General features: G+C 37.2%; 1 protein-coding gene across 2 annotated transcripts in view; it reads left to right on the top strand.

Moving 5' to 3' along the window:
- mapk1.L (mitogen-activated protein kinase 1 L homeolog) overlaps positions 1-20,726 on the top strand; it is a 34,439-nt gene extending 13,713 nt beyond the window's left edge. The window contains 9 exon segments of one of the 2 annotated variants that reach the window (NM_001087875.1): positions 2,240-2,422; positions 2,571-2,760; positions 3,597-3,713; positions 4,592-4,706; positions 8,522-8,653; positions 14,746-14,855; positions 16,604-16,731; positions 19,016-19,615; positions 19,695-19,787. In NM_001087875.1, the coding sequence (NP_001081344.1) occupies positions 2,240-2,422; positions 2,571-2,760; positions 3,597-3,713; positions 4,592-4,706; positions 8,522-8,653; positions 14,746-14,855; positions 16,604-16,714 (958 nt within the window). In that variant the 3' untranslated portion in view covers positions 16,715-16,731; positions 19,016-19,615; positions 19,695-19,787. 2 annotated transcript variants of the gene reach the window in all.
- Positions 20,727-22,124: the final 1,398 nt, after the last annotated feature.

A 22,124-nucleotide genomic window follows, 5' to 3' on the forward strand; every position in this document is an offset into this window, starting at 1 on the left:
TTAAACGTTAAAGGAATTGTGCAGTGTAAAAATAAAAGCTTGGTAAAAAGTGCATTATAGTTAGTTGGCGAAAAATGTAATCTATAAAGTCTGGAGTGACCCAATGCCCAACATAATAGCCAGAACTTCCTGCTTTCCAGTCAGTAACCAATAGGTGACTGGGGGAGGCATATGGGTCATAAACTTTTGTATTTGACTTGCATGCTAAGTATCAAAAGCAAACTAAACAGTTATGTCCCATGTAACCCCCATCCCCTTCAAGTTGCTGAATAACAGAGAGATGTAAAGTAATGTATTGGCTATGTTAGACATTCATTCCAACCTTTGTAGATTAAATTTATTGGTAAACTAACTATATTACAAACTTTTTTTTGGGGGTAACAATATTTTTGACATTTTAAAATTTGACAATACAATGTGTATATCCGACCTGAAACAGGCCTTTTTAAGAAGTCATTGTTAAAGTACAACAAACCAATAAGTTAATCATAATAAACAAAGCACCGCTGCAAATAACATTCTTATTCTGATTAACAATGTCTTATGAAATGTGTATCAAGTATAGGTACACCATTTTTTTCATGAAACTTCAGTACAAAGTTAAGCAGGTTCCAGAGAGAGAAAATAATATACGAACAAATCAAAAAAGAAACACCCAAAATAAGTCAGATAACCATCAATATGTGGAATCGAATTGTCTATAATGAAGCCATGGATGGCAGATTATTAGGAATTTGACATGTATTGGTTAGGAACTAGTTAGTTTTCCTTTCATCATAATCCAATCAATGTTGTGTTTAAAGGCTGGAAAAGATATTGCATTAATTTCCATGTCATTGCAAAGGTTTGCCACATTGCCAGAAAGATTACTGTAAGTAGTTTATCTTGAAGTTTTGTAAAACCAGTGCATTTACTGTTTAATCAGGCTGACAATGGCTGGAAATAACATTGCAAACCCTAGTCCAAAATCGGACCACCTTGGGAAATTCAACCAAATGTGATCCATGGAGCCAATTTGAGGGCAACCAGCAAGTGGGGTTGGCCATTTTCACATTTTTGGCAGGTCTCTCAAGTGTAAGATGCCATCTAAAAAAACAAAATAGTTTTTATGATGCTTCTAACAGAATGGTTTTAATTGAGCTTGATTTAGTCATTTCCCAACAAGTGTTTTAGGCATCAGATCTTTTTTTTTCCCCCATGCCCAAACATATGCATGTTATTACAAACTTTGCACAGCCTGTATATTTACCTGGATTTTATTTTTACACTGAACTGTTTAATTTTTCTGTCTGATGTTTCTGTCTGGCAGCTCAGTAATCCAGCCGCAGACTCTGTTACAATTTGCTACATTAGATGTTATATTTCTCAGCAGCATCTGTGGAATGTTAGTTGGGCTTTCAGGGGTCTTGTGGGTCCTTACTGTTTGAAATGGCTGGGCATTTTATTTATCTTAGGTGATAAAGGAATAAGATACCTATGAATGAATTAAGCAGTCTTAAAGTGATACTGACACTAAAATCTAGTTTTAAAAATATGAATGTACATTAAAAGTTACCTATGGGTCATGTTGATTGTCTTTTGCTGAGAGGTTTGTTTTTGTAAGTAATTGTTAGTTGAAGTTCCTATATCTGACTGTTTTGCCAACCTGACTGTCCCATCTCAGCCTGTCAGTTAGTTTCTAATGCTAATGGAATCCTGCTGCATAAATATGGCAGCCTCCTCATACAGGAACATGGGGCACCAGACAGATAATTTAAAAGCATCCTGCGAATACTTAATGGCAAAGTTAGAAGTAGCTTTCAAAAGCAATATTATGATAGATGTAAAAAAAGAGTTTAATTTCTGGTGTCTCTTGTTGGGCTTAACTCTTGTGTGATTTCATGCACGGTTGGATTATTTATTATATTTCCTACTTGCCATACTTCATTGCATACCTTGCCATAAATTGAAGTTTTGTTAAATATTCTATTTTAGCCATATATAAAGTTACTGTGCTTCATATACAAGGTATGGATCGTCACTAGACTGGATCTTTTTCTGAAAGGCATTTTGTACAAATTGATTAAATTCAGCAACAAACAAAAAAGAAAACATTTTGCAAATAAACGCCAACATTTATGGAAAATAGAAAATTATTGAACAGAATTTGTTTCATAGCTAACACTGGACACCCTGTAATAGTAGATGATAGAAACAGTGGTTAATAATGCTAATTAATTGTGGTTTCTTTGTTTTGCAGTTCTGCCCATTGCAACATTAACAAAGTACGAGTTGCTATCAAGAAAATCAGCCCATTTGAGCATCAGACATACTGCCAGAGAACATTGAGGGAGATCAAAATCTTGCTACGTTTTAAGCATGAAAACATCATTGGAATAAATGACATTATTCGAGCTCCAACCATTGAGCAGATGAAAGATGTGTATCCTTGCTGTTAAAATTGTTTAAGAATTATATTTTCAAAAGCAGTCATAAAAAATGATTTTCCCCCCTTTTCAACTTGTATAGTTTTCCTTTCTCTCTTTTCTTTTTGTCAATCCATCATTATTGCCTTACATTAAACAATCCAGGTACATTGTGCAGGACCTCATGGAGACAGATCTCTATAAACTCCTGAAGACTCAGCATCTTAGCAATGACCATATCTGCTATTTCTTGTACCAGATTTTGAGAGGATTAAAGTACATTCATTCAGCCAACGTTCTACATCGTGATCTTAAGCCTTCAAATTTGCTGCTTAATACTACCTGTGATCTCAAGGTGAGAAATATGTCTTCAGCACAAATTGGTATTTATTGTTGTATGTCATTAAAAGAGAACTCTTAACAGAAAGCTTACTTGCACGGAAGAGTCCACTCCCCTCTTTAAAAGAGAATTCAACCCAATTCAACTTGCTTCAGAAAAATGTCTATAGTTTATATAAACAAACTGCTGTGTAGCCATAGGGGCAGCCAATCAAGCACAGGACACTCATTAGATAACACATACGTTCTGAAGAATCCCATTGTATACTACTGAGCTTATCTGTTATCTGCTGTGTATCATGTGCCTTTTCTCCTTTTTCAGCTTTGAATGGCTGCCACCATGGCTACACAGCTGCTTGTTTATAGAGTTTAACGAGTGCAGAGCAACAGTACATTATATTTTCCTTACTTTAATACATTTAAATTTTTTGGTATTACTGTTCCTTTAAGGTAGGAGTACTTGAACCATGTTACTAAGAAGTTGAACCTTGCTTAATCAGCATTTGCTTGTACCGGTGAGCCTTTATTGAAGGTGAAAGTAATGGCAGACAACACATTTTGTTACCATTGTTTAAACTCCAGAGCAGGTGAAAGAATGTCTGAAGTTACATTCCTACTAGGATTACTGTAAATCACCATTAGTAAAACAAATACATTTCATATTCATTGCATAGTGGCACAAGGTTGCCTTCTTATGATGCATGTGTTTTATCATGATTCACACTAATCCTGCTATTACTGTAGCATTGGGTGTTTTGTCTGCTTACAACACTTGAAGCAAGAGAAAATTGCATAGTGTTATAAAATACAGAATGTATACATTGTTAATGTTCGGTACTTTGTATCTTCCAGATTTGTGATTTTGGATTGGCTCGTGTTGCAGATCCAGACCATGATCACACTGGCTTTCTCACAGAATATGTAGCCACTCGCTGGTACAGAGCTCCTGAGATCATGCTGAATTCCAAGGTAGAAAATCACCATGTAACTAGATTATGACTGATCATCTGTACATGTTTTGTTTGTGTAATTGTCTTGTAATTTAAAATATGCTTTGTACACTTAGGTTGTTAAATCAAACAATTGCTATTCATGTACAGTAAACATTATGGAGATATTTAGATTATGGAGCAATTAAAGTAGTAATATTTTAAAATATTCGGCAGTAAAAAAAACAAAACCCCAAAACAATGAGAAATGGTAAAAGTGAAACCAGAGTCGTCTGTTTCTTGGTTGCTGGGGGAAGGGGGTGTGTGTGATATCACTCAAACTTGCAGTGCAAAAGTAAAGAGTTACTGATGTTGCTCAGAGCACAAGTCACATGACTGGGGCCACCTGGTAAACTGTCAGAGGAGCATTATTAACTGATGCATTTTGTAAAAACATGTTTTCCTATGACAATCTCTATACGACTTAGTTCAGTAAAGGTATGTGAACATATAATTTTAAATGTATGAGAGTATTGATAGGTCTGTGCATATTTACAGTATGTATGTATGCACTGGGGGTTGTTTGGAGGGGTTGAGTTAGATGGGCTTCTGTCCTTCTGTTAAACCTAGATTAACTATGTAACTGTTTCAAATCAGAAATTTGCAGTGCTTTATCGACCAACAGCATGGTATGAGCTTTTTTACAATACCACAAATGTTAATTTCGGGAAGCACATTAATAAACAATTTATTTCAAAAACTTAGAAAAAATGTCGCTACCTATTTAAAAAATGCAGTCTCGGCAACAGTCTCAGGTGTGTGTTTAGATCATACAATTTGTCTTTAATGTTTAAACCAACTGTGCATATTCACATACATATGCACTGACTAACATACAAACATTTCGCTTGTTTTTAGGGCTATACCAAATCAATTGACATCTGGTCTGTTGGCTGCATTCTCGCTGAGATGCTTTCTAATAGACCAATATTTCCAGGGAAACATTATCTCGACCAACTTAATCACATACTGGGTAAGATCTAAAATACCTATTACTAAGTATTTACATATGTATTTATTATTTTTTGTATCTTTGTGTCTTAAGATATGTTAGTTTGTGTGTTTGAGAAAACAGCTTGACACATTTCTCTAAATAATAGGCACAAGCACAACCTTCAAAAAGTTTAGTAGTCAGGGTGGTGGCTTCCTGATAATTAAATATTAATAGAAATGCAAACCATTAACTACTGCACTTGGTACTGAAAGAAATACTGTAATCCTGTTTCTTAATTTTCCTTAATGCTTGTTAGAACATGCATATTATGAACAACAATTTTGACAAAGATTCATTGATCTCCTCCGCCCATCACATGTGCAGATCTTGCGTTTCTCAACTCCTGCTGAGCAGGCTGTGTGCTGCCTTGTAGCCTTCTGTAATTATTTCACTATTGTGAAGTGCAAGTGGGTAATCTGTGTGCCTTGCAGAAAAGTTGGCTGAATGTAGGACTTACCCCCTATATATGCTCAACGTTAACTTTGATTATTTAAGTGACTGGTATAATTGCAGTCACCATTTTAATCTCGATTTTGATATTTCAACTAATTAATTAGTTAATGGTGTATACATACGTGTGACACTCTAAAATTGAATACTTGTATAATCGCAATTAAATCAACTGATCTCCTGTTTGAAGAGCATTGCTTTGAAGCCATTTTAGCAGTTTTACATTCAAGGATCCACAAAAAATAGGCAGTGTTCCTCCGCATCAAACTGCAGGTTCTCAATAGGGTTGCCACCTGGCCAGTATTCTACCAGCCTGGCCAGTAAAAATGATGCGTGATGGTAATGTTATTAATGGGGATTTTTTTTTTTAAATATTGGAAGGTCTGTATTTTTTCCCAGAAAAGGTGGCAACCCTAGATGCCAGCGTTTTCTTATGGGAGGTCCACATGGGAATAGCTCTCTCCATGGGAATAGCTGTGGTCATTTCATAAACGTTTTGGATATCCTATTGGATTCCTTTCATTCCACTGCTTCTCAAGGTAATCGAAAACTTAGCGCAGCAGTAGTTCTCATTGTCTGGTTCCCTAACTTTTAGTCTGTCAGTCGACAACTTTTTCATTTGCAAGAATGTTCTGATCTTCTGGCTCAGAAGCCCATTCATCATGTTTATTTAACAACATGGCTTATGAATCCAATCTTCTAAAGCAGAGGGGCATTCCAGACTGGCAGAAGCTTTTGGGCCAGAAGCACAGTTGGAATGGCTGTCTGGTATAACACAAGCTATTTATCAATGTACAACTAAAGATGCCTTCTGCCAGAATTGTTCACTATACACAAGATACTCCAGTGGGGTTCAACTGTGTTTCTGCTTCGAGAAACTAAAAGATTTAAGTTTTTCACAAGCTTTTGGCTCTTAACCACTACATTAAGACCTTCTTTCATGAGGCAGCCCATCCCGTCATGGGACCTTCACTTGTTTCTGAGGACCTGCAGCAATCTCCCATTTTGACTTGCTACGTTTTGCAGGTAGCCTTTCTAGTGGCCATGGTTTCCATTAGCACCTAAAAAGTAAAAGTGCAAAAAAAAAAAACTCCTTTCAGGCATGTATTAGTGCAAAATAATCACAGCAACCCGCAAAATAAATAACTAAAATATATTACATTATATCGTACCAAAAGGCAGTAATCTGCCTCTGTCAGCACAACTCAGGCCAGTCACTCCCTTCTGGCGAGTTTTGCACCATTGGATGCTTCATCAGAGGAGGTGTTTCCATTAGAATGGTATAAAAGCATGGTGTCTTCTGCCTTTTCTGGTTTTCCATACGAAAAAGGCAGTTCGATAAGTTAAGTAAGAGTAAAGAAAAGGCATGACCGCTACCTTCAATCCCCAAAGCCATGTACTTCTTTTTCATCATTGAGGACACAACTTTTTCTGTCCTAATCCATAGTCCAAAAAAAACAGAACCAAGCAGTTTTACAAGATCGATTCTCTTTCTCTCTCTCTCTCTTTATTCTCAGTATGGCTCTTGACAGGGCCAAGGAACCTCTTCTCCCTCTAATTCTGTTGTGACTGCCAGTTCATTTGTTGGGTGTTTGAAGTATACAATGAAATGTAAATCTACTACCTCTCCCATTGTTATTCTTGCAGAATACAAGAGGGGCAATTAGCTTCACACTGCATGCAAAGGTATAGAAAAAGGCTATTCTGCTTGCAGGCAATCTGTTATTTCATTACACATGTGTAACACAGCTAGCTGGACAACATTTAAAGTGGGAGAATGTGTGTGTTGTTAAAGGACCAGTAATATCAAAACAATTTTACAAAACATTTGTTAAAATACAACCAAAAAAAACCACCAAGACAAAATACATTTTAAAATAGCAAAGCCTTTATTAGGAAATAACTTACAGAAACGCCGCTTCCCCTCCTCTTCAGAAAAGGCGACAGGGCTGTCCTGTGGCACTCAATTTCTCCTCCCTGGCTATTCTACTTGCATCCTGTCCTCTGCCCCCATCTCCTTCTCCAGCTCTCGGTGCCGATACCTCTTCCTGGGCTGCCAGTACATCATCCATCCTTCACAGTCAGTATTGCTTCACATGCAGCAATTGATATGATAGTTGTTCCAAGTAATACTTACACTATAACGTTACGTATAATGTGTGCCCATCTAGTAAACTGACGTTGCGGCAGGTCCGAGTGCCCCAGCATGACTTTGGTGTGTAGCAAGTTGACAAGTAGAGTGTGTTTCATTAGGATCCTAATTCTTTTTGCCCCGTGTGTTGGAGATTTCTGGCCCACAGCCGGCACACTTCTTAGGATTTGTCACTTCTCGGACTGTCTGGGGAAAGGCTGGGGGCAAGTACAGGACAATGTGCTCACTGTCGGGTCTATATGCGAGTGATAGTGCAGCACGTAGAACTAGCTCTGCCAGCCGGTAATTGCTCAATAGCTCATTCGGGAAGTGACTTTTCCATGGCGCTGGAGTAACGAGCGCACCGGATACAGCAAACAGAAGTAGAACAGGCAACTGACTGTAGCGAAAGACAGATGATTTACTGTAGCGGCGGTTTACTAGATGGGCACACGTTATACGTAACGTTATAGTGTAAGTGTTACTTGGAACAATTATTATTTCAATTGCTGCACGTGAAGCAATACTGACTGTAGCGAAGGATGGATGATATACTGGCAGCACAGGAAGCGGTATCGGCACCGAGAGCTGGAGAAGGAGATTGTGGCAGAGGACAGGATGCAAGTAGTATAGCCAGGCAGGAGAAATAGAGTGCAGCAGGATGGATTGTCGCCCTTTTCTGAATAGGAGGGGAAGCGGAGTTTCTGTAAGTTATTTCTTAATAAAGGCTTTGCTATTTTAAAATTTTGTATTCTAATGAATTTTTTGTAAAAACATTTTTGATGTTACTGGTCCTTTTATAAAAAAAATAAAAATGGGTAAACAGACTTGAGGAGGGTGCTGAAATGTGAATTGTGCTGTCTTTTAGTAACAGTCTGATCATAGCCACTGGAGAATGTGTGTATTTCTGCTTGTGTTGGGTGTCTACACTCAACACAAGATTTAAGTCACATATATACACAGAATTTGTGATAAATTATATAGCACTGACAAGGTCTATGGACAATTAAAGGCACTAGGCTGAAGGAACATTGACTTCTAATATCCTCGTATCTTAATATACACGTTTCACACAGTCATGTGACACAAACTGCATCACTAAGCCCTGGTTATAACAAATGGCATTTATAAGAATATAATTTACATATTTGTGGTTTGTGTACTATAATTGTATGTTTATAACTGTGTTTTGACTTTCCTTTTTTCTTTTTAGGAATTCTTGGATCGCCATCTCAAGAAGACCTAAACTGTATAATCAATTTAAAAGCTAGGAATTACTTGCTTTCCCTTCCTCACAAAAATAAGGTGCCATGGAACCGACTTTTCCCCAATGCAGATCCCAAAGGTAATTTTTTTTGGGGGGGGTGTCAAGCTTTCAGTTTTGCTGGTTGTTTACAAATATCTTAAGCAGCTTTTGCCCATTCAATTCTAAAGAGTTTGCCTAAGAAATGCCAGTTTGTTTCTATATAATCTACCGTTGCATCTTCCATATTTTGCTTTGTATGTTCATGTCATCCAGTCTACTTGATTTTTTTTTTCCTATGACCATGAGAAAGATTCAAAATTTTTAGCATATGGCCAGCCATAAAATTGTAGTTGCCAAAAATAAAAGAGTAAGCTGTAAAGCTTAAAAGTACAGCACCATCTTTATTTCCCATAGAGGGTAATTTGCAGTCTCTCTGCTTGTGTCAAAATTTTCTTTTCAATAGCCACAAGCCAGGCACTAAAGACTAGCCTGCTTAAACACAGTTGAGTCTGGCCACGTATCTTGTCATAGACGCAAAGCTGTAGTCATATGAAAAGATTTGTATGATTTTTGGACCATGTTGATCACCCCCAACATTTTTTTTTGTACCATGTGATCGGTCGTTTAGTTGATCAGATAGGTTAAAAGATTTATATCGGCTACCGATAATATCTCTGCATGTATTGACGATACCAGTAGGAGACTATCGCTACTATTTGTTGGACATAACTTTCATATGATTGATGTCTGTCTATTAATGGCCAGACCATAGTCTGATTTGTTAATTTTAGTACTTTATTTAATCTGAATAATTAGTAGCAGGTCGGCTGATTGGAACAAACAATCGTCTATCGTTTATGGCAGCAAAATCTGCATGTCTATGGCCAGCATTACTAGGAGGAAATAAGTGCGCTTCGGTTCACTTTACTGATATGTTATCGCAAGACTTTTAACTTTGGGGGGTATCCACAATGGCAACCTGGTTCAGCTAAGCCACAGACCCAAGGAGAGGCTTTAGTTCTAATTAAATCTGCCAGTGTTTGCACCTTTCTGATTTCCAGTAGTTTGGTATCGTTAGTCTTGGTCTGTGTTCTGATATGTAACCATATGGCTACTAGTAAGTGCTCATCTTGTGTAATTCGCCTTGTGCTACATGTTCAGTATGAAATGTCACATATAGAGGGGGTTATAGAGGAATTAAAAGAAATATTTCAGTTTGCATACCCCTTAAGTGAGCAGTACAGAAATCAAATACAGTTAGGTCAAATGTTAAGGAAATGGCACACAGGGCATTTTGCGAGCTGCCGTGCTTTTGGACAATTATGGTGGTCACTCCCTCCCTGACTATAGCTGCTTCCCTTTTATATGAATAGAAAATGCCAATACTGACAGGCAGTGATGCAGCTTGTAGGCTTGTAATGTAATAATGACCCCTTTATTGCTCCTAAAGACACCATTGTGGTCAAAATGGACCATGTGCCAGAATTTAGAGACTATCCAGAAATGCAAACTAGCATCTATGTCTGTCTTGATAGTGGAACAGGAAGTGATCCAAGCAATAGTGATTGCTTTTCTTGCTGAATAGAATGTCCGCCGAGTAAACATTTTACCACTTATTATTCAAGGACAACTAATGCTGGGCAATGAAAGTCCTTGTATGATTTCGATATGCAGTACCCCCCCTCCCCCGTCTGCATCTTTGTAAGCCCTACTGGACACTGCCTGTTACCAGTTCTAGAAAACAGTAATATTTTTGTTCGAAAATATAATTTTTCTGGTAAGGCTTTTTGTGACAATCCCTGAATATTTATCTCAAGCTCAATTAAACACACTAATCTAGGGGAGGGAGCATTTGTTTAGACAAGAGTGGGTTGAGCACAGCAGAGAAGATTGCAAGCATACAGGAGAAAAAATGTGCGTGTGTCTAGCATTCCGTTCTTGGTGAAAAAAAAATCAAATTAATATTTACACAGATCAGTGGATTCAATAAATCTTTACTTACAAATACAAACATCAGAACTAGCCTTTGTACATTTCCCGTGCAAATTAAGTGTTCTTATGAATATTCATACCTTTTGGGTTTTATTTTAACAAACAAACCTAAAACCAATATGGAGGGGAGGGGTGGTTAGGCCGTGAAGAATGTCCTGTATACTTTGGTGTATCTGTACTTTGTTAGTTTACCCATTATTCTGCGGTGTGGTTGAGTCTAGATTGTCAGCCCACGGACCCCAGACTTTCTCGAATTTGTCCGGGCAGCCTCTGCTCATGTATGTCAACTTGTAGAGGGGGAGAGCCTTGTAGATCATCCATCTTTTTAGGGTAGGTGTAGATGGTAGCTTCCATGAAATAATTGTTTTCCTAGTATAGGAGGATGCAGGAGAGTGCGCAAATACTTGTCAGGCTCTATATTTTACACCAGCCCCAAGAGACAAGCTTCTGGGGATCTCACATTTGGCAACTCAAGGGGTTGTTCTATAAAATTAGTTACTTTTGCCCAAAATTTATCAATCAGTGGGCAGGTCCAGAAAGCATGTTTGCATGTACCAGGGTTAACTCCGCATTAAAAACACAAATTATTTGGCATAAGGCCTATAGAGTTAAGTTTCACTGGTGTAAAGTAAGTTTACACAGATCTTTACTGCTAAATGGCTGTGGTTGGCCTGGGCTGGTACAGAAACCCAAAATATAATGTACAACATTTCTTTATTCATCTTATATCGTTATTTTTTTTTCTTTAGTTCTTTTTTAAGTGATGGAGGGGTGGTACCCTTCCTGTGTATGGGCATTATTCTTGCAAAAAATATCAGAATGAGGAACCTCTGTCTAGCATGTTTTGAGGAAATTGTATGGTCTAGGATCCCCAGAAGGCATAGGCAAGAGGCAAACACCCTGGTGAATTCAAAGTTATCTACTAGGTAGTTGATTTGGGTCCATAAGTTATGAACATGTGGGTACTTCCAAATCAGATGGGAAAGTTAGCTTGACAATTAGAAGAAACGGAATGCTGGCTCAAAAGTACCAAATTATTAAAGTTTGTGCAGTTGTAATAATTTCAGGAGTTTGTGACACTTGATAAAGGGTTTTACCCAAAACATGTAGTGTTTTACACTGCTAAAATAAATAAAGATTTGCAGTTTGAAAATCACTACCTGAAAGCTGTTTATTCCAAGCTCTACCATTATTCGTGTAGCCTGGCAATTAATTTAAATCTGTTTAAAGGGGTTGTTCACCTTTAAGGTAACTTTTATTATGTTATAGAAAGGCAAATTCTAAATTTTCAATTGGTTTTCATTGTTTTATAGTTATTTGCCTTTTTCTTCTGACTCTTTGCAGCTTTCAAATGGGTGTCGCAGACTCCCTTCTGAAAAAACAAATGCTCTGTAAGGCTACAAATGTATTGTTATTGTTACTTTTTATTACTAATCCTTCTATTCAGGCCCTCTCCTATTCATATTCCAGTCTCTTATTCAAATCAGTGCATGGTTGCTAGGGTAATTTGGACCCTACTTACCAGATTGATTAAGATGCAAATTGAAGAGTTGCTAAATAACTCAAAAACCTTCAATAATAAAAAAAAATGAATACAAATTGTCTCAGAATATCACTCTCTACATCATACTAAAAGTTCTCAAAGGTGAACAACCCCCTTTAAATTAGCAAAAAGTACAGTAGATTAGCAAATCGTAAAAAAAAATTGCTTCTGAATGTAAATGTATTTCAAAGATAAACTTGAAGTACAACACCTTTAGCTATATAATAGGCCGGTAACAAAAAAGAAATGAAAATAATTGATTTGTATTGACATTCTAGTTATTCCTGTCAAGTAATTACAAATATAGTTTTTTGTAGCAGATGATTATTGTTGAATGTATGCCAATCTTGATAAGTGCTAAGCTGTTTTCACCCACTCCACCCATTCCATCCAGTCTGAGCCATTGTTTCACGTACACCTTCAAAAAATACATATTCATGACTTAAGTCAGAGTTGTGGAAACCTCTTTTAGAAAAGCTGCTCTCGAATGAATTAAAAATTCTAAAGAAATAACATTAATAATAGGGTGGTTTCTCTTCATACCTGAATTATTGTTCACCTACAACCTTATTTGTAAAGGCAGGAATATATATGTTGTATGCCGTGCCACAAAGGCAAGCCCTGGGCAAGGCTTAGGGTAAGGCCACACTGGGCGTTTTGGGGAGATTTGGTCGCCTGGCGACTAATCGCCTCGTCTTTGCGGCGACCGATCTCCCCAAAGCCTTCCCTCACTCTGCGACGGCTTAAATGGAAAACTGCCGGCGCTAATCACACGCGACGGTTCGTTTTCGAAAGTTGCCTCATGAGGAAACTTCGGGCGACTTAGGAAAACGAATCGCCGCATGTGATTAGCGCTGGTGTTTTTTCATTTTAGCCGGCGCAGAGTAAGGGAAGGCGTTTGGGGTCGCTGCAAAGACGAGGCGATTAGTTGCCAGGTGACCAAATCTCCCCAAAACGTCCAGAGTGGCCTTACCCTTAGCTGTATTTTTTTTTTTTCAGCTACTTCAAAGGGTCAGTGGTCCTCCTCCACCCCCCCCAGTTCAATGAATAAGGCTTGTGCTGATCATACTCTGTTCTTATTTTTAGTTGTAATACAAATAATGTTTTAGGTAGGGATGCACCGAATCCACTATTTTAAGATTCCGGACCCTATTTTGCATATGTACTTGTTTGTGTGATGAAGAGTTGTGAGAAAAATAGGCAAATGGTATGTTCCATACAAGTCATATTAAGTGCAGTTATGTTGAACAAGGGGCTGTACTGCTCCTTTAATATAAATGTTTGAACATCAAAGGGGAGGGCAGTGTGTGCATCAAATGCAAATTTGTATTTTTTCTGTTGTTACATAGTGGGATTATTTATGATAAAGGTGATCTTTAACCATATAACTTATTTGTGAATGAGTAAAAGTAAATTGAATTTATTTGAAGGAGAATTCCAATAACTAATTTGCCATAAAACTAGAATTAATCTGTAGGGTTGCCACGTTTCTAATGTGGAGGAGCTGATAGGTGATGTTATGAATGCAGGGAGGGTCTGTGATGCTATTAGCACAGAGAATGTGCAGCTCTATAGTGACTCACTCTAGCCGGTGATTTACTAGTCTGGTCAAATCTGCCTGGTGACAACTCTGTTAATCTATTTCTCTGTATGTCCGCTTATTGAGTACTTTGGTACTTGTGTAAGAATAATAGACATTTGTGCATAGACATAAATTTAAATTAACTTGGAATAAATTAACCATTGGAATAGCTTGCTCTTAATAACCCAGATTTAAAAAGCAAAACGCCATATTACGACTCTATTAGTTCTCTCTGCAGCTGCCATATTTTAAAGAAAAATAAAATTACCAGCCCAGACTGTATATCCCACCTATTTCTGCAAAATAATCACTGTGCAAATGTGTGAATACTAAGCTGCAACTTGTGCCCAGACCGTGTGTAACAAACTAATATACAGAAACTGTTCTATAGATTCCTGTGGTCATAAAGTCCCCTGGCCCTTAAGTCACCCATACATGGGCCGATAAAAGCTGCCGACAGGCCGAGTCGACAGTTTATTGGCCCATGTGTGGGGCCATCCGACGGGCTTGCCCGATTGATATCTGGCAGAAAGTTGGACAGATCTCGATCGGGCAGGTTAAAAAGTCCCACGATCCGACAGCTCGTTTCGGATCCAAACGTCTCTTAAATTTAGATAAAACTGGATTATAGCACATTGAGTTTTTGCTTAACTTAATACACCCCAAACAGATGATGAAACTTGTCCAAAGGCTTCAATCCTCTGAAAATAAGAAGTCCTTTTAAACTTGGACGATCATAACTGACCCAAAACAATGATTTTGCCTTCTTCCTGTTTGATATAGCAGTTTGACTACAGCTGCTTTTATCGCATAAAGCAATGCAATGGACATTACTGCCTGTCGCTGTGATGCATGAGACACATGCATTGGTGACGGATGAATCTTTACTAAATTTCAGCCATTATTCTATGTTAGCCTGTGAAACTTGGTAGAAAGAATTTATTTCGGTGATGTGAAGGAGAAAAGCTGTTCATCTGCTGAGAACTGAGAATGCAAGTATTGTCACTGGTGATGCTATTATGCTTTAAGAAATGATTACTGAACCTTTTTTTTTTGTATTTTTTTATTTTCCAGCTCTAGACTTACTGGACAAGATGCTGACATTCAACCCACACAAAAGAATTGAAGTAGAGGCAGCTTTGGCTCATCCTTATCTGGAGCAGTATTATGACCCAAGTGATGAGGTAACTGCTTGATTTGCCCAGCAGGAAAATTAAATATAAGGATATTTTGTTATATATTATAAGTTACCAAAGCATTCCATGACCATATAAAGCACGAGGCCGAAGACAGTGTTTTTATACAGGTCCTGGAACTCCAAGGTAACTTCTAATACATTAATTTTTTTGCAACGGGGGGTACTTTATTCTAATACACAAGTTTGTTAGTCGCAGAATAACAGAAATTACATCACTAAAATCCGATTATAACAGATGGCCTCACTAAGCACAGTTTATATGTATTTAATTTACATGATATTCATGGTTCTTGTGTATTATATAGTGAATAAAGTACCCCTATTGTAAAATATAAGGATATTATAAGGCACAGAGGAGTTCCTTTTATACAGGTCATGGAACTCCAAGGTGACTTCTAATATCCTCATATTTTCCATAAAGGTGTACTTTATATATTATAATACCAAAGTTTTAGTGAGTCATGTGAGAAAAATTACCTCACTACTCACTGTTTATAACTGATGACATCACTAGTCACCGTTTATAAGGATATAATTTGCAAGATATTCATGGCTTTTGTGTATTATAAAACATAAGTGATGATCTTGTGTCTTGTTTAACTTCCTAAAACTGTAGAAAGTTACAAAATGCAGAGAAGTCAATTGGTGTTTTTTTTTTTTTTTTTTGTGGCATACCACATAATACATTTTTTTTTTTTTTTTTTACCCACATTGTTTTTTATGGCCATTTGAGTCTATGGCCGTTATTTATAACTCAGACAGGCAGACGGCACTTCTGGAATGTGGTTTATTAGGGTTGCTGCTGTTGGACACCTAACGCGTTTCTGGAATGTATCCCTTAATCATAGGCTAGCCTATGATTAAGAGATACATTCCCGAAACGCGTTGGGTGTCTAACAGCAGCAACCCTAATAAACCACATTCCAGAAGTGCTGTCTGCCTGTCTGAGTAATATGTACCTACAGTGGGGACACTGTCGACTGAGCACCTGGATGAGGGGAGGTTCGGTGAGCTGAAGCGTTCTTTATTTTTGTCTTATCTATGGCCGTTATTCCCATGGCGAAACCTGGCGAAAAAATTTGCTCATCGCTAATGACCTTGTATAGCTAAGCAGCATCAGAAATAATACACTATTGTAAAATCCATAGAGCTAAAACATTCACATCATGGTCCCATGATTGGTCACATGCATTTATTACTTATCTGCTTTGGAAGTTGTGGCTGAATAATCACAGTTGTGTTGTATGTCTGTAGTATTCATGTGGAGGTGTGGAGCCACGCACAGGTTGATGGCAGGGCAATTAATCTCAAATTATAGAATAGGTGCTGTTTTATTCCACAGTGTATACAGGTAGCAGTTTAAGATTTTCTTAAGATTCCATCTTGAAGTAAAGAGGTACTTTTTCTGCGCTCGTGAGTTTAGAATGCAGAGGTGTGCAAAGTTTTATTCTACCTTTTATGCACTCGTTAGAATTTAAAAAGGAATAGTTATTTTCCTGTTTAAAAAAAAAATAACAGGAATGGTTGGCCATAGTACAGCAGTCCTGTATAATGGGTTTTTTTTTTATTTATTTTTTTACAAAGGAACATTTTTTTTTTTTTTGGGTCTGTTCATGGGCATTCATGTGACGGATAAGATGCATTTACCACAAGATTGAATGTATAGCAATATTAAATGTAATTGATGTGTTGAATATTATATTTGTTTTCTACAATAATCTATTGTGTTTTAAGCCTGTAGCTGAGGCTCCCTTTAAATTTGAAATGGAACTCGATGATTTGCCCAAGGAGACACTGAAGGAGCTAATTTTTGAAGAAACCGCTAGATTCCAGCCAGGGTACTGACCACCATCTTACCACAGGTAAACTGTCATTTATTTTGTTTGTTTTGTTCTGTTCTGTTATGCTTTAATGGATTCAATATAAGATGATAATGTATTAGGAATAGCACACAAAGGGCCCTAGGTGAGGGCTCTACATGACTGCATGTTAAGCCAAATAACCCTTTACTGGTGGCCCATGTACAAGTATAGTTGGGGAGAATTAGTATTTGTACTTCAGAACTACACATTGTAAAGAAGAAGAGTTGTGTTATCTCACCCCTAAATATAAATGAGGGGAGGTGGCATAATTTATTTTAGCTTAATGGGGAAGTTCATCCTTTCTTAACATTTATTATGTTCTCATTATTCTATTATCTATTCTGTGAACTTTTTAATTGGTCTTCATTGCTTTAGAATGTGTTTTTATTTTTTTAATTATTATTGCCATTTCTGTCTCCTTCCATTCCTCAGCTATTAAAAACTGTGTGGTATGTGGGGGTCGGTGACCCTGGCAACCTGCCTGTGAGGTTTCAGGCCTACTACTATCCATCTTTTATTTTGATTCAAAAACTGCTCCTTGGTTGCTGGGGCAGCAGGTACCAGATAAACACATGACCTTCAGAGCAAAAATGTAAACTCAAAAAAAACTTTATGAAGACCAATTACATACTGTGTTAAGCTGCCATTGACGTGCAGATTTTATTGGTATTTTCCGGATAACACATCTTTCCATACTTTGGGTTTTCATACCATAAGTCAGTTCTATAACTGGTTCTGCCTCCAATAAGGATTAATTATATCTTAGTTTGGATCAAGTACACAGAAATCAAGTACACAGAAAAAGGGAAATCTGTTTTAAAAATTTGGATTAAATGGATAAAATGGAGTCTAAGGGAGATGGCCTTTCTGTAAGTCAGAGCTTTCTGGATACTGGGTTTCCAGATAACGGGTCCCATACTTGTAGTAAAAGAACAAATCCGGCAATGTTCTGGCCATCAATTGGCAGTCAATCGTAAAAAAGTTATATTTGACAAAATAGTAGTGACAGCAACCCATAGATATCGTCAGATAGGCAATACATGCAGAGATATTATTGTTAGCTGACAGAAATCTTCGAACTTGTCTGATTGCCATGGTACGAAAAATATTGGGACAATGCACAATGGTCTGAAATTCGTACGACCCTTTGTTTCAAAAGGCTTTAGCCTTGCATCTATTGCCAGCTTTAGAAGTCTGTTGTCTATGGCACAAAGAGTTAATGTTAAGGTGAACTTCCCCTTGTGTCTGAGTTATATGTACCTACAGTGGGGACACTGTCGACTGAGCACCTGGATGAGGTGTGTGAATTAGATATTCAGTTTAACATATTCTGGAGATATTTAAAGTAGGGATACACTGAATCCACTATTTTGGCTTTGGACGAACCCCTGAATCCTTTGCGAAAGATTCGCCGAATACCGAATCCTAATTTGCATATGCAAATTAGGGGTGGGAAGCAGAATTTTTTTTTACTTCCTTGTTTTCTGCGAAAGTCACACAATTTCCCTCCCCGCCCCTAATTTGCATATGTAAATTAGGATTGGGGTTTGGCTGGGCATAAGGATTCGTCTGAATCCTGCTAAAAAATGCCGAATCCTGGATTCGGTGCATCCCTAGTTTAAAGCCAAAATTCTTATTGCAAGTTGCTCATCAGTTGTACTAATACAGTTTATCATTCCATGGGTTTTGTGCTAGGCAAAAAAAAATGTTTACTGCTACTTGCTCACCAACTGTTTGGGATTGTTCTTTGGCAGTAATAGTAGAAACTAGAAATGTAATATATGTGTGGGTAGAAAATCCTGCATGCTTCCCCTTGTTTTGTGAAAAGATTTGCGATTACATTTACAATTCCTTTTATCTGTTGTATATTTAAGGGCACAAGTGTTATAGATGAAATGGACTCTAATTCTATTTCTTAGACTTCACACCTTTAAGTTTTGCACTAATGGATAAGAATTGATCTCTTCTACAAACTAGGCAATTTTTTTTTTTTTTTGTTTTTTTTTTGTTCTTTAGGTTTTTTATTATTATTTATTTGACAGTTTACAATTTATGGCATTTGCATGCCATACTTTTGTATGTTTGGTTTAAAAAAAAAAAAAAAATCCCCATGTTGGTCTTCTGAATTGATGGTTTACAATTTGTACATTTGCATGCCATGCTTTTGTATGTATGTTTAGTTCAATATTGCCCCATGTTGCTTTTCTTTATGCACGATATCTATTGCCTGTATAGAATCTTTTTGCTTTTGTATAATGTTAATTATGTATGCTTTTCCTTCAAGGGAAAGGATGTGAAGGACTTTGCACGCTGAGACATCGGTGTTGTTCTTGCCAGTTCTTCCTCCTTGGGCGTGTCCTGTGCTCCATCTCAGCTTGTCCAGTCTATAACTTCTTTGAGCCATTATGGAGGGCACTTCCTGGTAGTTGTGGCTTTTTATGCTTCTGATGAATTCTTTCGATATGGAGAATTGTTCTTGACACTCCTTTGTGAAAGTGGTGCGGCAAACACACACCTGCTGAGACCTTCATTAACCGCTTGTACATTATTATTATTTTTTTTTTTGTATTGTTTTATAAAGATGCAGTGATTTCTTTCCATTTTTCTGGGTATACAGCACCCTGACTTTCACCGGCCCTACACACTGTATCAAACCACACATTCAAACACTGTGGTATTTGGCCTTGGGTTTTTTTTTTCTTTCTTTGTTCTTTTTTATTTGGGAGAGTTAATTCTCTGGGCACTTTAAATCATTGTAACGCCCTATTTACTTGCACATATCATTTTAAACAAATGCAGTTGTAAGCTTTGAAATTCTAATGGAGCTTTTCATATATATATATATATATATATATATATATATATATATATATATATATATATATATATATATATATATATATATATATATATATATATATATATATCTCTATATATATATATATATATATATATATATATCTCGGTTACTAGCTTTCTCTAGCACTTAAGCAGAGCCGAGCAAACTATTTTAACCCTTTCCATGTTTAAGGGACCTTGTAGGTTGGAAAAAAAAATGCCCCCTAATAAAATCTATATGTGTACATGCTTGCAAAATTCAACCTCTCATTCTTTTAAGATGTAAAGCTGCTGCAATATATTCAAACAGGGGGAAAAAAAACTTTGGGCATTTGTGCCATGCACTGGCCTTCTCTGGTCTGCGTTTTTCATGCATGGAGAAATAGTAGTATGTTGAGGAAGAGTAAAAAGCAAGTGAAACCAAAATGTCATTAATGTTAGCTGAGGAAGGTTAGAATGAGGCAGTTCAGGGTTGAATTGTACACTGTCTATACAAAGTAATGCTAATGGCTATAATGCTAACCTGAAGAAAGACACTGCATCTGTAGGTAAGCGGTGGGTTTGTCGAGTGAGGGCTCTTGTTTCTAACCAACATCTCTACTTTATTATTCACAGACGTATATCTGCTTCATTGAGTCTACTACCTACAGTTCTGTAGTGTCTAAAAGATATAGTAACCTTTTTTTCCTGCCCACCTTGGAGCAACCAGCCAAACTAGCACTCATATTTTTAAACTATTAACATTTCTTTGCAAGTATTTGTTCTTGGAATCGTATAATGTGGAGTTTACTAGATGTTATGTCGAAGTGCGGTGCCTCCTACCACCCCCCCCCCCACCTCACTGCTTTTTGTGGTGAAAGATTTGCCTTGTTTGAAAATACCGTGCCCTCGCATGACTGTTAAGCTTTTCTGTGCAAAGATGATTGTTTAAGTGCCACATGCCTTTGATGATAACAGAAAATTTGTTACCTCTAAATTATGTTCAACTGAAATGTTATCCTGTAACCTACATGAGGATGAAACTGCTCTGTTTTAATCCTCTTCTTTATTCTGTCTTTCCTTGTCTGGCAGAGTTTTAACAATTTGTCTACACTGCCTGGGAACATGAACAAAAAATTGCACTTGTAAATGAAAATAAATTGAAATCTTCTCATTAATTTACAGGTTTATTATTTTTTTTAATTTTTTTTGAATTGCTTTTAAAGCCGTTTCAGTGGATGGTTTTGTGACGCTTGGTTTCTTACTGTAACTTTCTGATTATTTTGTGACCAGTTAACCGTTTTATTTTCTACATTTATCAGTGAACTATTTGTCCAACTAATTCTCCAGTTTATGGTGTCCGCTAGAAACAAAGCCATTTTTGCACGTGTGCTTTATTACTTTATTATCCGACAACCTCCCTTTTTTTGAGCTTTGCTTGAGAAGGGGGGGTTTGCTTTGCATCTAAACCAGACTACACACTTTGGTTCAGCAGATCTGCCATCGTAGAACTGCTGATCATTTTCAGATCATTGATCACTTACAAGCCACAACTGAATTTTCTCAAATAGTACTACTACTACTATTCTGCTTTGGCTTCTTTAAGCCGAAAGCTGGTGCTTTAATCACACAGAGCTGAAGCATTTTATTTTGATATGAATCAATTTGGGCATCAAACATGGAGTCATTGCTTGTTGGAAAGCTGATATTTTTTATATTTCTTGATTAAAACACAAACACCACCAAAGAGTTAGGACAAGATTTTTTTGTGAACTGTTGAAGGAATCTTCTGGAAAACATGCTGGGGTTGTGACCTATATTCTTGGAGTGACATGTTATCTCCCACACACATTGTATATGATATGCTCTAGAATGGTTTTGGACTCCACATTTGTATGATCAGACTAACTTCGTAGGATAGAAATGAAAGTTTACAGCTATGCACTGACACTGTTCAAACATGTTTTTCAAGTTCTCCTCAAACCTATTTATCATTTTAATTGAACAAGGGAAAGCAAAAGCCATATCAGTCTGAAAGGTGATTTCCATAACTCATTCCAAGTAAATGTATACCAGGAAGTGCTCGAGTTGATATTGGATTCATACAGCTGAAATCTCTCTACTGCATTTACAGCATTGCACCACTTCCTAGTTAACAAGCTGGGTGGGACCCTTATTCACAACTCGCACTGCTTTTGACTCTCACTGGCAGTTGATGTATTTATTGTGAATGGCTTGTATCCAAGCTGATGAGAATGTTCAGGTTTGGTGTAATAAAGAAATCACAAGTTTATGCGGAATGACACAGCTCTTCCCTTTTCTGCTTCTATTTTAATTTATATCAAGAAAAACATATTCCACTGCTTTGATTAGAGGTGATTTCAGGAGCAGATGGAAAGCCTTAACCCCTTACTGCTTTTTTTCCCTTCTTGTGGCATTGTCCCCCCACTAACTGCACTTCAAATTCCGCCTTCACGCCTGCTCTCTTCTAAAGCAAAATCAACGCATTTCTTCGTACTGGTTGCAGTTCCATATTGAATGGACTCTTGGAACAGTGATGTCAACTGTAAATTGAT

The sequence above is a fragment of the Xenopus laevis genome, chromosome 1L (assembly GCF_017654675.1).
Source record: "Xenopus laevis strain J_2021 chromosome 1L, Xenopus_laevis_v10.1, whole genome shotgun sequence".
Classification (NCBI taxonomy): domain Eukaryota; kingdom Metazoa; phylum Chordata; class Amphibia; order Anura; family Pipidae; genus Xenopus; species Xenopus laevis.